Below are 16,626 nucleotides of genomic sequence, written 5' to 3'. Positions count from 1 at the left end.
CCCTTTCCCTACTTCCTCGAGCTCCTGGCACGCATTTACCACTGATCGCTTCTGCTACAAGACTGAAACCAACGGCAAAGTGGTTCTTGGGGATGTTTAGAGCAGGAATTTTTATAGAACCATAAAATCACAGAATTAACCAGGTTGGAAAAGACCTTTAAGATCATCCAGTCCAACCATTCCCCAGCCAAGGCCCCCACTAAACCATGGCACTAAGGGTCTCATCTACATGATTTGTGAATACTTCAGTGACTCCAGCGCTGCCCTGGGCAGCCTGTTCCAATGCCTGAGCACCCTCTGGGGAAGGAATTGTTCCTCATCTCCATCCAAACCTCCCCTGGTGCAGCTTGAGGCTGTTACCTCTTGTTCTATCACTTATTACTTGGCAGACTGACCCACCTTGCTCCATTCTCCTTTCAGGTAGATGTAGAGAACAATAAGGTCCTCCCTGAGCCTTCTCTTGTCCAGACTACAAGTAGAGCAGATTTTGCTCTCTTTGTGACCACAGACATTCAGTATAGATTCCTAAAGATGTAGCAGCCTTCATGCTGCTTTGTTGTGAAGAGAAGCCCAGTTGACCATGGCCTGGCTACCGCTCATGGGCTGGCTGGGTTTGCAAATTCTATCACTTGGGGGTGAAACCCAAAGGGTTGCCACAGCCAGTTTATCAGCAAAGATGTCCTAATGCTCATGTAACCTCTGGTCACAGACCTGATGTAGGTCATGGCTTTCTGAAGACACACACAAGGTTGGGCATTCCAGCAAACATCTACCAACAGCACCTCCGCACGTCCCCCTTCTCCAGCCCAGCTGCAAATACCATGAAGCCTCCTGGTAAAGAAAGGAGGGGAGAAGAAAAGCAGCATGTTTTCCCATAAATATTACCCTTCCCTGAGTTGTGCTGACCAGCTGCCAGTTGGAAGGACTCGGTGGTTTGATGATAACACAACATAGAGCAAGATTTTCCCCTGCCCCTCGCGAGCAGCCACAGTTCTGCTGCCGGCAACCTGGGTGGTGGCTTTCCCATGCGTGTGACATCAAATTCACTTGTGAGGATCTTCTGTACCATATCATTAAGAATTCTTGCTTCTCATTTGAAGAAGCAGCTTTTTACATTTTTATATAAACCACCGAAATCAACCACATGAATAAAAATCACCCGGGATAGTGACAACTGATATTAAACAGCTATTCACATATGTCCCAAGACCACAAGACTCGTACACCCGCTCGGCTCTCCCCGCTGTAAGAAATCCAAATGACTTCAGTGCATAAAACGAACCATATGAATTAATCGCTGGCTTTTCTGTCCTCACTCTCCAGTGTTATTAATTCAGGCTGAAAACGCATGTGCCCCAGAACAAAGAGGGATCCAGCAAGGGAGCACGTCGTTCCTTAAGCGTTCGGCAACGTGAAGCCAACCTGGAAACGCAAAATAGCAGGGACCGCTTGGGGATTTTCCATACAAATGGTTATCCATACCCCAAAGCAGGGGAAAATATCCTGCCCCTGCTTTAATGCAAGTGAATGGAAACACCTCTAAAACAGCCCCTCAAAGAATGCATTCTTTTTCATCAATAGAAAGAACTGCCCGGGCTTTGATGCGAGCTTTCAATCATTAATGGGAAACTTGTCAGTAAAGCTGGGGGCTGAAATTCCCAAACTGGAAACATGTGTGAAGGTAGCCTGAACACCAGCCCTGCTTATCCCAGTGATTTATCATCCACCTGAGGCTGGGCTATGCTCACACCAATAAAGCTCTGGGTGGAAGAGAGAAAAACTGTTTAAAATCATGTGAAACATGGTAAGGGAACCAGAAGCAATACTAAAATATCTGTGTTATTTGTTCAAATAATTACTCTATAAACCAGGCAAATTTTAAATGGTACCATGTGCAGTAAACTTTTACACAAAAAATTACTCTTATATACAAAACTACTCTTCTCCAATACTACAATAAATGTATTGCTCGGTGTAGGAAACCATTGAAAAGGGATTAATAGCGTTTAAGTTTGACACAGCATCCTGCTCTAAATGATTACATAGCAAGAGAAGTACAGATATCAAAGATAAAAGAGTTTTCAAAGTCATTAGAAATGTGGAAATAAAAAGAATGGAGCACAACAAGCCCGACCTAAAGGAGTGAAGAAGTGCTTTGTTCCAAAAGAAGAGCCCAGATCCTTTTCCAACCAGTGCATCTGCAGAGACAGGAGTTCTTAGCAATTACCTGGAATCTCTGGCAATGCCTGGTGGTCTGCGGTGTTATTGCCATTAGAGGGGGGTCCCCAGAGGGTGACCCCAAAGGGATGTGTGACAAACCCCATGCTCAAAGCAGTGGGTATCAGCAGCAGGAGTTATTTTTTGGCAATCACACGAACCTTCTAATTCACAGCAGTTTTCTACCTGGTGCTGCTATAAATACAGCCTATTTTGCCTTCCATGTGTGCGCAGCCAGGGACACAACTGCAAAAGCAGCTACTTTCTTTCACATACAACCCGAGCAGGAAAAGTAGCTGCTGGCAACCCAGGATTTAGAAGTGAAATAAAACACTTGGGAAAGACATTCATGTACAGGATAATTTTCCAAAGAGAAACTGCTGACCCTTAAAGAGTGGCATTTGTCAGGAGGTTTTGCATTGAAACCAACAAAGGAGAAGTTCAAAATGCTGTTTGTAACCGTAAGTTAGAGTGTAAAGGTATTCCATAAAAACATACACTGATTTCTTCTTGGACATAAATCCAAAAGGTAAGATTGCACAACATCAGTACTTCATATCTAATAATAACAAACAGATGGGAAAATATTATCATAAATTATTCTTACTGTCCAAGCTGTGTGCCAGAAAGTCTTGGCCAAATTCCCCTGCTTAACTATCGATATTCCATTTTCACTGCACAGATCCCGGAGCTCTCCATATCCCCGGAGATGGAGATCTATGCAGTGAGCCACTTTCTTTTAAAATACATAAAGAAAATCACTGTAGGAGTCACACAACACTGCAACACGTGAGCAAGGAGTTTATCCAGTGAGCTGTGCTGTATCACAACACAGAAGGAGCTGCAGCCCTGATCACAAGGCTCAGCAGCCCACCAGAAAGCCCTGAGGATGTGGATTTAGTTTTGCTTTCTATCTGGGAGTAGGTTTTAAAGCCCAAATGACACTTTGGTTTGAACCTCACCCACTCTGCAGCAGGAACACAGGCAAGAAGATAGCTCTTAGCACTGAAAACCTTCCAACTCCCTTCCCCAGGGCTCCACAACCAACACAGCTGTAAATCCTGGAGCCTTTTAGGACAAAGATCTCTGTGCTGTGCCCACAGATCCACAAGTGTGGAAATCAGTGCGGAGCAATGTGCCCTGTGCTAGCACCCAGTGGAATCAGAGCACTGGCACCATTCCCCACAGCTCAGCTCCAGCATCATACCTGGGCATTTCCCAGACACCAGGTAACCTCCTCGGGATGAAGGCACATGTATTTCCATGTGAACACCAATTCCTTTAGCTGGATTTTCTGGAGCTCAGCTTTAAAGTTGAATCTAAAGCACTGAATCTCAACTTTGAAGTGTTTCCCTTCTCCTCTCCCTTGCTATTAGCTATCAGGCACGTCTGTTTGAAAAGCTGAATTAGCCAGAAGAGGTCATATTAAGAAGACAGCCAAGTAAATGAGAATGTAATATATTTATCAGTTAAATACAGAGGACAAATAGTGGCATTTTAAAGCTTAATAAAGGGCAGAATAGATGAAGCTCTGCACTGTCCCCTTGGACACCTCCCTGGCATCTCCCTCCCCATCCCTCCAGTGCTCTGTCTCCACCGGAGCAGAGCAGCCCGGTGATGGCTGTGCCTTCCTCCTGGCGAGACATCCCGCAACAGCTGGGCAGGTCCAATGCACTGATGCTATTTCGGATCAATACCCGGAATCTCGTGTTTACCAAACCTCATTAAAAGGCAGAAACGAAGCCCCGTCTGCCCCGTGGCAGCGGGTGATAGCGAATGGCTGTCCCGCAGCTACAGCCGCCCGGCGCTCCCGTCGCCGACAGCATCTCTCCCGCAGCTGTGAGGCTGAGCAGAGACATCGCACGGCGGGACAGAGCTCGGCCACGAGCCCCAGCTCCTTGCTCGGAAACAACACCATTACCTCAGCATCCCCAAACAAGGCACAAGAGCCATTTCCCCATCGCTTTCTATCCCTCATCCTTCACCTTTCCCATTGCTGCTTACCACAGAGGAGCCTTCCTGATGTCTCCTCCTTACCCTGCACCCAGGTTGCTCACTGCTTACTTATCGCATGGCTTGTTTATTCCCTCCCTTGCTCTTTTTTGGGGGATCGTATTTGCTCTCTCCTTTTACCCCTCTCGCACAAAAGTACCACCCTATTTTGGGGAACTACAAAGTGACTTTTCCCCTTGGAGCCACCACTCAGCTCCCAGGCAGATCTTCACTGTGAGCAAGTGCTCACAGTGCACTAGCCCCAGTGCCTCCTTTGCAGAGGGAAAAAGCCCTTATCTGCAGCAGGACAGCAGCAGGACCCATTCCTGCCTTTGCTGTTTCCCACCCATCCCTGGAAGCCATCCCAGCGTGGGCTTGGGCAGGCAGGTCGGAGCCCAGACCAGCCCCAAGCCAGCTCCAGGGAGGTTGAGCAATCCGTGTTGAGAGGCTGAGGCTGCAGAGCTAAAACCACAGCCAGCCGCTCGGGATTCCTTGTCCTTCCTACGCACAGCAGCAAAGGGCTCCATCCTGCAGGTCTTCCAGCCAAGCTCGAGGTTAGTTGCTGAATCGGACACGACCCAACATGGCTCAGACAAGCATGAAACAAAACAGATCACCCTGCATCTCCTCCCTGATAAGTGCTCATAATAAATGGTAAGTCAAGAAAGAAGTAACCTCATAAACCTCCTCCACACCTCAGCTACCTGCTCCACTAAAACTTGGAGCTGTTTAGTCTGGTTTTAATGGTGGTTTAATCACCTAATAGCCTGAAAGCATAGGATAGAAATCAAAATCCCACCACTAAAACACTGTTATTTTAGGCACTGTGCCTTAACCGAGTAGCAACCTCTGGCTCTTATGTAGCAGCTTTACATAAAGGCCTGGAAGCACCATGGGGAAAGGCTTATCCCTACCTGATGTCATGGGAAACAGGACGTGGAAGAGGTAGTTAATATTCACCAGGCAAGTGGGACCATCTCCATCCCCACCAATAATGCAGCCTGTCTCTTCCACAACAGGTACATGCCCCTAGGGACAAATACCACCTCCTTCAGGCATTAATCCTTCTGCTGAGCAAGGAGAGGAACCACTTCTCCGATTTCCAAGACGATACAGCACAGCATCATGCACCTTCCTCCTCCCCACCCAGCCAGCACCCTCTCCAGCTTCACTGCCTTCAGTTTTCCTGCAATTCAAGAGTTCTCCTAGAGGGCTTATCATAGAATGCCAGACTGGTTTAGGTGGAAGGGACCTTAAAGCTCATCCAGCTCCAACCCCCTGCCACGGGCAGGGACACCTTCCACTAGAGCAGGTTGCTCCAAGCCCCTGTGTCCAACCTGGCCTTGAACACTGCCAGGGATGGGGCAGCCACAGCTTCTCTGGGCACCCTGTGCCAGCGCCTCAGCACCCTCACAGGGAAGAGCTTCTGCCTCAGAGCTCATCTCAATCTCCCCTCTGGCAGGTTAAAGCCATTCCCCTTGTCCTGTCCCTACAGGCCCTTGTCCAAAGCCCCTCTCCAGGCTTCTTGTAGCCCCTTTAGGCACTGGAGCTGCTCTAAGGTCCCACCGGAGCCTTCTCTTTGGGCATCCCCTCCTGCAAAAAGAATACGAAAACACAAGAGAGTTGCAATAAAAGCACCGACTGTTCTGAATCACAGCATGAGAGCCAAGGTACAGCAGAGATTTCAGCACTGGAAATTGGAGGGTGGAATTTACTTTGAAATCCTGACACTTATCTCTTTTGACTAACATAAAATATGTACCTTGGCTCACGCTCACTTCCTATAAATGACTGGGAAGAGGATGGCTTAACACTGCGGTTTCACCCAGCGTCCAAACGGAAAAGAAACCCATGAGAAAATTATTTCGCTAGACTAAAAATAAATAAATGGATCCCATTTTTTAAGAGTTTAAGGGAAAATGGTGGATGCAGCGAGGAGGCAGTGGGAAATATTTGGCTAGGTAGCATTCTCCTTAAATCAAACATGATAACATGAATCTGCAATACTCAAGTGCCGGGATAGTATGGAGGAAAATAAGGGTATTCCACCACAGCAGTGTGCTGAAGCGCACAGGGCTCAGTAGGAAGCAGAGGCATCAGCTTTGCCTCCTGTGCAAAAATGCCACAACTCATATAAAAAAATCAGATATTTCAAGTCCCAGTTGCCACAGTAAATTCCTTACAGTAAAACGAGATGCTTTGGGGACAGCAAGAAAACTGGCAGCTCCCAGGGCCGAGGTCCCTGCTGAGGGATCTGAGCATCTCAACACACAAGGCCAGGCTGGATGAGGCTTGGAGCAACCTGCTCTAGTGGAAGTTGTCCCTGCCCATGGCAGGGGGTTGGAACTGGGTGAGCTTTAAGGTCCCTTCAACCCAAACCAGTCTGGGATTCTACGAACACAATTCAACAGCTCAGCACACACTTTTCTCTGCACACCCTCTTTTATGCTTCAAATTTTGCATGTTCACTCTTGGATTTTACCCAAAATCTGAAGTTCAGATGATGCTCAAGAATGCGGCCAAATCCCATTAAGTTCACAAAGATACAGTCCATAGGAATTTTCTTCACACAAATCAGTCTACTCACATTTAAATCCAGGGAGAGGCGGGGAAATGCACTCTCTCTGGTTGCTAATAACCAGATTTGATCTTAATTCAGCTCTGATGCGCTGCAGAATTCCATTTTTTCATATGCACAAACACACCAACACAAACACTTCGTTATAAGCGGTGCAGCTGATGTCTGAATTTCTATACACTAAAACCTCTCTGAGCTACATCACGCTGTTTTTCTCATTTAAAGCCAGCAATACAAAAAGAGTTGCAGTGATTTCAAAAATGCTGACTTCACTTTTCTGATCCAGAAATCAGTTCAAACCAGCGCATTCCCACAATCTCCATTTCAAGGAACCAACATTTTAGGACAAAGGAACTTTAAGAAGAAATCCACAGACGGCTCCATTCATGTGGGCACTCACTTTTGCATCAATTTCTGCAAAGACAGTGAGGAGTGACAGCTTGTTCCCTGCTCCAGGGAGATCAAGGAGTCCAGCACTTAGAGGCAGATCAAACTTGACCTCTGGCTCTCACTCCATTACCTAACACCAGTATTTCTACCAGTCTTTAACTGTGGAGAGAACGCAGCAAATGCAATAAACTTCAAAACAAAGTATCGTGAAGAAACACATAGGCTTCCAAAAGGGACTGAGCCAGCATAAAGACATTAACCTCTTTAGCCCTCAGTAGCATCGAGCAGTCAAATAAATACCCTGAAGACAATAACTTAAAAGGAGGAAAACCAAAACACCCCACACCATTCCTCCTCCCAGCAAGGGAAAGGAGACAGTAAGATAGATGAGAACATGCCAAGACATGTGTCCTGAAACCAGCCCTTTATCCAAGTCAATGGACTAATGCTGGGGTTTAACACATGGCCAAAAAACAGTTAGTACCAACTACAAATGGGCAGGAATACTACAGTGTCCTTCCTCCTTCCAAAATGCCATTTGCAATGGTTAGTGCTCCCTCCACATCTGCCTTTGAGCAGTTGGGATTCTGCACAGACATTCAGGGTACAGGCAGATCTGCTGCTGATCCTCCAGACAAAGAGCCTTTTAAATCCTATGTTTAAAAAGAGACAAAAGATCTCGACCCTTTAACCTGACCCAAGCTGCAGTGCATTTCTGCTCATCACACATTCCTGATGGAAAGCATCCAAAAATCTATGGACTTCTACTCAAACTTCCATGCTCCAGATCAAATCCAGAATCAAGGAAGAGTGAACAATACCCCAGTATGAGTTGGATTCCTTAAAAGGGGCTCATACTCCACCAATCTTCCTCAGAGCTCCACACACAACTTCCTTTTGCTGCCCAGATGCCAAGTCCTGAGACCTCAACTCTTTAATTCCTAACTCTATCATATACCCTCGGGAACACTTCTTCACCATCCCCAAGAACAACGATGCTCCAAACCTGTACATTCAGAGCTGTAATCATCCTCTATAAATTGCTGCCATAAAACTTTTATGTGATTTATATCAGGTCAGAAAAAGGGCATTGGAATGGTTAACCAGACATAGATAAATCAGATGCACGTTAGAAATGACAGTGTGGTTAATGGAAAATAAAAAAGCCAGCAGTTCCTTGGATGTCCTTCAGTTTATTATTGTTATTCAGGGGTTATTCTGCACATCAAGGTTTATTTAACTTTAGAAACAGAGAAAAATAAAAATAAGACTTGTTCTTCCATGGCAGACTTAAACTTTGGATGGAAGCATGCCTTGAAGACAACGCTGCCCACCTCTCATCCTCCTCCCATCAAAAGCCTGGCAATAGCACAGTGAGTTTAAACAGCGCCTTGCTGAGAAGTGTCAGCCTGTTGAAGCCAACACTGTCATGGAGCTCATCCATTGTTTTCACTGGATCCTCCCCAATTTGTCTTTCTCACTAAAAACCAGAAAAAAAAACCCCTCACTGTCTCCCATTTTTGAGGTGTATTGAGCTTCCTGCACTTTATTCCGAGGTCTGTGTCCTCCAGATCCAGGTGTGCCTGAGCTGTGCTGACTCTGGGCATTTTTGACAATGGACAAATCTTGCAGGGACAACCAAAGTCATTATTCATAGAATCATCATTGAACCACAGTGTAGTTTCTTGCAGCTCCTTTAGGCACTGGAGCTGCTCTAAGGTCTCCCCTTCAGGAGCCTTCTCTTCTCCAGGCTGACCCAGCCCAGCTCTCTCAGCCTATCTCCAGAGCAGAGCTGCTCCAGCCCTCGCAGCATCTCCGTGGCCTCCTCTGAAATAGGAAATACCTCGGAAATTTGAGCTAAATCTCTCATAACAGACTCTTGCCTTCTAATTGTGGTCAATGCTTTTCCAAATTATGGGAGACAAGGATCCAACGTCTCTGCTTTAAAACTAATACTGGAGGAAATTTCATTTAACTTAATACCAACACATTAAGGCGAGAGCCTTAACCAAGGAGCTCCTGCAAGCCACCAAATCCAACTGGCCTTTTCCTGAGGCAAATCTCTGCCTGCAAAATGCATTTCTGTTTGTTTCCTTTTTATGAAGGTTAGGACAAAAGTCAGTCACAAGAGCTGTGGAGAAACAATTTGCTTAGGGAAAGGGTTTCCCAGTTTCTGCAAGACCAGCGTTCCCATTCCACCCACTTACATTCCTGTATTAAGAGAAAATAGAATCACATCCGCAGGCTGCTCATCGGTTACACAGGTCGACATCCAGGCAACATGGCAAACAGCTGAAACAAAGTCACTCGCATGGAAAGATGTTGTTTGAAGAAGCGATGCGCTTGTTCCAGCACCACCATTTACACCCGTCCTTGTTAAGAAGTGTTTTATCCCTTAAACCCATTTGCATAATTGCCGCAATCAAAGGCGCTACTTTACAGTAATAACTTTAATGGCAGATTTTTCCTTAAACATTCTTTCTAAAAGGTACCTCCCAAGGTTGGTGCATCCATATGCCAGGGAAAATAAAGACAGGAGGTGACACTTGAGAAATGCATGGTGTGGAAAGGGACCAACTGCTCTTTGGTTTGTGCTTTATGACGCTCAAAACGTACTTCAGAACATAAAGCTTTGTCACTTCAACAGCAACTAGTTGGTTCACTGGTAAATCCCTGTTTTATTTCTATTAATTTTGATATTTACTGTCTGTAATCTTATGATGGGGGAATCTGGCTTCTTTCTCACTCTAAGTGAGAGCCCGTGTCTCACTCTTCAGCTTGCCTTCTCTGATTATAGGTTACAACAAAAACCATAAAGCCTGACAAGTGCATTCAATACATGCAGCAGTGACTCCCTTGGTGATGTATCATTAATGTGAGGATGAACCATTAACCCCTGGACAGTTGTTTCCACAGCCAGACAACAAAGAACACCCCCAGCAAAACCTTAAATACAGCTTACAAGCTTTGTATTATTCCATGCCTTCAGTTCAGTAGAAGCAGACATATACAGACAAGCTACTTACCAAATATACATATATATGCACACTTATATATATATATATATATATATATATAAATGAACTGCAAGTCTCTTCTCCAAAGACCTTGTGGTATCACAGGAAGCCTGGACAAGCAGCCAGGCACTTGGATAGGGAAGGAATACGTACAAAGTTGATAGTTACTCAGCACTTTTGGGGCATGGGACTTGCTACAGCAATTTTCGTAATAAGTCAGAGCTCTGGCCTGCTTTTCTTGGCTGCATGGAGACAAGAGCACAAGATCACAATGATAATGGCTACAGGGCTTCAGCAGCACTGTCAAGTTTATTTTAAGATGGGTAAAAACCACTGGCCCAGTTTTGAATATAAAACACAGACTTAGGGGAAACAAACTAAGATCCAGCTGGAGGTTAGTGACAGAAACCAGCTGGGATTTCCATCCAGCTCCTGCACATTATTCCATGTTTGTGTCCTCCAGATCATAGAATCCCAAATTGGTTTGAGTTGGAAGGGACCTTAAAGCTCATCCAGCTCCAACCCCCTGCCACAGGCAGGGACACCTTCCACTAGAGCAGGTTGCTCCAAGCCCCTGTGTCCAACCTGGCCTTGAACACTGCCAGGGATGGGGCAGCCACAGCTTCTCTGGGCACCCTGTGCCAGCGCCTCAGCACCCTCACAGGGAAGAGCTTCCTCCTAATATCTAATTTAAATCTAAATCTCTCCTGTGTCAGCTTGAAGCCATTCCCCCCTTGTCCTGTCCCTACAGGCCTTTGTCCAAAGCCTCTCTCCAGGCTTCCTGTAGCCCCTTTAGGCACTGGGAGCTGCTCTGAGCCTCCCCAGAGCCTTCTCTTCTGAACAACCTCAACTCAGCCTGTCAACACAGAAAACACAGCTTCATTTCAAACCCCAGGGTGTTCCACCAATACAGCTGCCTCACCAACTCAGTGCTGGGATGCTCCTCACAGGCAGCTTCACCAGGACCCCTGAAGCACCGTGGCTTTGCCCAAGTGGGCTCCACACCTTGTCCATAGGGCAGCTCCTTCCCCGGGCGGCATCAGCAGAGGACTTTGGGGGAACGCTTCCCCTTAATTGAGGTTCTCAAACCAGTCAGGCCTGACTGAAGGCATGTCGCCCTTTAATGCAGGTCTAATTACATTAAAACAAAATGCTTTCGTGAACATGGAGAAAGGCTGGGGAGAGAATGAGACAAGCTATAAATTAAAGCAGAGGATATGAATACCATGCAAGCTGCAGTGTTAGGGTTAACGTGGGTCTGGAAACAGTTTAGAGAAAACCTGGTGTGGCTAAGGGCCAGCTCCGAGTTTAGTTGCTTTGGGCTAATCGTTTCCTTCAGGCAGGCTACTCCAGCACACTAATAGGTTTTAATAAAAACTTCCAATTGGGCCAGTAAACCCCTCATTAAGCTGTTTTTAAAGCATGAATTTAAGAGCGGCGAGGGTAAAAGGTCACGAGGAGTATTTAATTCAGAACGGCTGGCAAAAGGTGCTGTTGTGATTGAAAACACCAGAGTTCAAGTGTCCAGGGCCACATAAACATCCGACTCTGTCACTAGACCTGGTTAAGTGACAGCTTGAAAAATAGATTTAATAAGACAGAGAGAAAAGTTTCCCACTCTTAGATGAGAAATAGGAACAGCAGATCACAATATTAGCCAGGAATAGGAACAGTTGGGCAGCAGCCCTGTCCCTCCCATCTCAGCATGGGAGGGAGGATAAAGAAATAGCAGCCTTTGGCCATCTGGGTGTTCAACCCTGCAGGGATTCCCAAGGACTCACTGGGTTGCTACGGCTCCATCATCTCCTGCTGTGAGCAGAACCAAGTTCTCCAGGAATAAGACAGACCAGCCCGTGCTCCACATCCTGCTGCCAGTGTCTCCCCACAGGTCATCTGCACAGCGAGCTTCTGGAGTGACAAGTGCCACCGGGTGCTTGTGTGACACTTGGGTGCTGCCATGTGTAAAGCAAAGCTCTGCCATTGAATCCTCCTGCACTTGGGCAAGCGCAGCCCCACCACGCAGACACTGCAGATGGGCCTGCAGGAATCAATGGGTGAGCCCAGACATCTCCGTTCACTTTTGGACCTGCACTAGTGAAGTTTGACCTCAGTCATTTCAACTTACCCTCACTTCCTCCTGTGACAGCCATGCTGCTCACTAGCATAGTGCAACTCATGTGAAAACTTCACCCCTTCCTTGGAAACATGCACTCACAAAGCAGAAACATCTCAATCTCGCACAGCAAAAGCAAGAACCCCAGCTGTGCACTCTAACATTTAATTTTATGTCAATGCACATCTAAAATTCAAGATCCCTGAAGACCTTTTAAAAGAAAAGCCTCCTTGGAACAATTTGCATTGAAGTAAAGAGTGAGGGTTTAACAAGTGATGGAGAACTACGTACACTCGGCTCTCAACTTTTTATTCTACTTCTAATCAAAACACACTTCAGCTTAAATTCTAAGATAATAGATGCAATGTAAAATTTGGGGGCAGGTAGGGTAGGAACCAAATTATTTGCTCATTCCATGTTTATAGATAGTGGGAAAGAAACTACTTAAATCCAACCTTCAGTGACTGTATTCTCTCCATACCAAAATTAAGAGGAAAATTTACTATGAGGGGGAAAAAAAAGCTCTTCCTTTTAAAACAGGCTTCAATTCTAGTCATAGAGTTGGCTGCAAAATGTGCAGGAGCAAGGCACGCTGGAACCATCCGCAAGGAAACATTTGCTTTGGCTCCGAAGAGGATGCTTTTGTGCATCGAGAGTCAAATCGGATCAGCTGCTTCTCAATCCTCAATTCTGTTTAATGATCCTATAGATAGCCAAAAGGTAAACAGATGCATTTCTGTCTTTTCTGCTGGGAATCCAAACTGCTGCTCCAAGAGGTATCCAATGGCCATGGAAGTGACGACATGGAATCACCCAGGACACTTACATCATTTTCCCACTCGCACCTGGAATTTTCCTCTCCAGAGGGATGTGACTGTCCATTACAACTCACATGATCTTTGCAGCTTCTCTGCAGCTCTGCTTAGCTCCCTGCTGCTCTCTCATTTGACCAGGACCTCAGGACAGACTCAGGGCCAGCAAACTGTCTTCTGAATATCTGGGGCTACTTAACACAATAATAAGGCAGAAGAGAAGACAGACAACAAGAAAGCCTGTAAAAGAACATCATCTTCTCAAAGCCTCTGCTAGAACAGAGATAATAAATCACTATTAAATCAGGATTCCACTAGGGTATCTCAGACAGAAGCATCATCAGCAACTTCTGCTCTAGGAGAGCACACCCTTGCTCAGAAAGGGTCAGAAACAGCAAGGCTGTCAACACCACAAATCTGCTGAAACAGCTTTGGTCTCATTCTGAGTCTGAAGAAAAATGTCCTTCATTTTAAAGAAGGATAAAATACCACGCTGACCTTGCTGGTTCCTTCTAGTCCCAGCACCACACCTGAAACCTTCAGAGAGAGGGAGACCTGCCATTCCTGGAGCTGATCCAGGACCAAGGGTGCTGAGCAAGGCCAGCTGGCTTGTGGTAGCACACACAGGTCAACAAGGCACCTAGACAGAGGATCCAACAGAGAGGGCCACGGAGGAAAGCCAAAGCTCAAGGAGGAGATTTAGGCTGGGGATGAAGTTGCCACAAAAGCTCAGCTCTCCGGGAGCAGCCTGGCTGCTGGCCCTGCAGATGTGCTCCACGGAGGAGAGGCAGCACTTCCATACTTCCTTCCATCCATCCATCCATCCGTCCATCCTTCCATCCATCCATCCCTGCGACTCCCGCAGCCTCAGCTCAGCTAGGAAGAACCAAACCACTCTGGCCAACAAGCAGTCCCTCCAGAGCACAGACCATGCTCAGCAACAGGAGCACTGCCCTGCCAAAAGCAGAGAGGAGAAGGAACCACCAAGTCTGCCATCAGGGAATATCACACGCCTGAGCTGTGCCTATCCACACAGAGGCACCCCATATAAACCCACCACACACTCACTGAAACACACTACACTACATCTAAAGCCAAATTTACACCCAAATAACAATAAATAAAGCCTAGAAGATGTCAGAGCTTGGCTAATCTCAGCACAGCACTAACCCCCAGGCTGACACCCGCCCCAGGATTCGCATGGCTGAGCACCTCTTCACCCTTCAGAGATAAACAGTCCACTATGGCCCGTGCTTTGCACTGTGCAACCTCTTGCACGGCTGTTTCACAGCTCATTCCCTGAAGTGAGGAGTGGTTTTAATAACTGTTACCTGACAGGAGTAAGAGCAAAGAGCAAAACCTGTGGCAATACCGCTTGATCCCATTTGGCCTAACAGCTTGTTGTTATTTCCAGACTCTGGACATTCTTTAAAATTCATAGGGACAGCCTGCAGTTTTAATAGAGGCTACCAAAATCCATGCTAAGATGCATCAAAAAGAGCACACTTCCTGGAGGGGAATAGGAAACAGTCAGCATTTACAAAGATCTCTCCAGGAATAATTCTTTTTTTAAAGCTCTTGCTTTGAAGTAGATGCTACCAAAGAATAAGGCTTCCAGAGTTCAGCAATATTTAATGTACTTCTACAGCAATGGATGACAATGTTGTTGTTTCAGCTATATTATAACAAAAATATTGTGGTTTTCCTGTATTCTAACAAAAGTAACTCAAGATTTACATCTCATTCATCTTATTCAGAAGTAGCCCTTAAGCCAAAAACAAGGAAGGGAGAGACCCTACTGCGTACAAAGGACTTCAGTAATCCTCGTAGGGTGACTATCCAGTCGGGACATAAAGAAAAGCCAAAGAAAGATAAAACACCACTTGCAAAAAGCAGCTTTTCTACAACCATCAGTGAGAGAGTAACACACATACAGAAGATGAGCAGCTTGAGCTAAAACTAAGACGGGTGTCCTCACTAACCCAACGAAAGTTTGGATTCATGCTGTAAAGTCCAGCTTGTTAAAATATCCACATCCAATGTGAAAGTATCATCTTAACCACACACGCTCCTCTGATTCTGCACTTGGTAAAGCACCATCTCAATCCCCACATACAACAAACCAGTTCAATCACAACTGATTAAAATGACTCATAAACAAGGAGACAGATGCAATTCCCTGAAGGAGAATCACAGAATGGTTTGGGTTGGAAAAGACCTTAAAGCTCACCTAGTTCCAATCCCCCTGCCCTGGGCAGGGATGCCTTCCACTAGACCATGGGAGAAGGGGGAGGCATGCTCAGTCGCTACTTTTGCAAGCCTCCACAATACACAGGCACAAAAGGACTTTAACTATTCTCATGCCTTACACCAGAATAACCACATTTCTTCCCAGAAAATCAGAACTACACCCGCAGTTTTCCTAATATTTCCACAGAGAAGAGCATTTTCTACCAGGATTTCTAACACTCTATTTAGATTCCAGCTGTGGGTTGGAATACTTAATGCTGAAAAAAAAACCCCAACCTGTGCAAAGCAGGAATTAAACCTTCCACACCTCCAAGGGAGTAATATCTGTACCTCACACCAGCAGAAAAGCAGACGATATGAGTAAAAGCTTCTTGACGTTCATACAAATCACCAGTGGCAAGGGAACTGGAATTTGGGAGGAACAGGTTCCTTCCCAGGGGATGTCCTTCAGACCCCACTTTGCTTGGTTGCCTCATTTAACTATTCATCTTTAATGTCACCCTCCAAACGATGCTGTTGTACTTACAGAACCCTCCCACCAAGTCTCCTTCAATCTCAATTTACAGCATTTACATCAGTTTTCCTTTCCCTAAGGGCATATGGGCAGAAAGAAATCCAGTGAAAGGCAGAAAACAATCAAACATTTGACAGAGAAAGAGAAAGCAAGTTAATGTAAAAGCTACATACCGACAAATGCCTCAATACATTACTACTGCAGATTTGTTCTCACTTTTATTCACTTACCAAAGGAATACCTGCAAAACAAAATGAAGAAAAAGCAAAAATAAATTAAAATTTTGGCTGTGGGAATTGCAGGAACCTACAACTCATGTAAGTTTAATTTCAAACTTCACACATTTTGTTCCAAAACACATCTGTCAAGCGCATGGGAACATGCCTGAACCACATAACGTGCAACTCACAGGCACTAAATGGTAAATTGCTGCTACCTGGCAATGAAAGAAGAGACAAATCCCTTGTTTCTGGGTAAATTAAGCTGTTATTTAGCACTCCAAGCAATTGGAGTTCATCCCTTCTTTCAATATAGATGCTAACCCAGAAGAGACAGCAAGCCCCAAATCACAACAGACCCTGGGCTGCACAAAGGGCTGCTCCTCACTGTCCCTCTGATGCGAGAGGCTCCTCTGAGCAAGAACTAGTTGCTAGTGCAGCTCCACCAGGTTCCACTGCAGCATTAAGCATCCGTGGTTTCCAAAGCATGCTAAGCACTTCCCAGGCAGAAGGCAACAACTGAAG

General features: G+C 45.8%; 1 protein-coding gene across 4 annotated transcripts in view; it reads right to left on the bottom strand.

Annotated features, from left to right (window-relative positions):
* LMF1 (lipase maturation factor 1) overlaps positions 1–16,626 on the bottom strand; it is a 186,030-nt gene that overhangs the window by 145,333 nt on the left and 24,071 nt on the right. For 3 of the 4 annotated variants that reach the window (XM_030483161.1, XM_030483163.1, XM_030483160.1), the window contains exon 3: positions 16,114–16,124. The exons of the other annotated variant lie outside the window; for it this stretch is intronic. In XM_030483161.1, coding sequence (XP_030339021.1) covers positions 16,114–16,124 — 11 coding nt within the window. The remainder of the gene's footprint in view (positions 1–16,113; positions 16,125–16,626) is intronic. 4 annotated transcript variants of the gene reach the window in all.

Source organism: Strigops habroptila, chromosome 4, assembly GCF_004027225.2.
Source record: "Strigops habroptila isolate Jane chromosome 4, bStrHab1.2.pri, whole genome shotgun sequence".
Taxonomy (NCBI): domain Eukaryota; kingdom Metazoa; phylum Chordata; class Aves; order Psittaciformes; family Psittacidae; genus Strigops; species Strigops habroptila.
The sequence above is the reverse complement of the archived record's forward strand: the minus strand, read 5'-3'. Positions and strand labels throughout refer to the sequence as shown.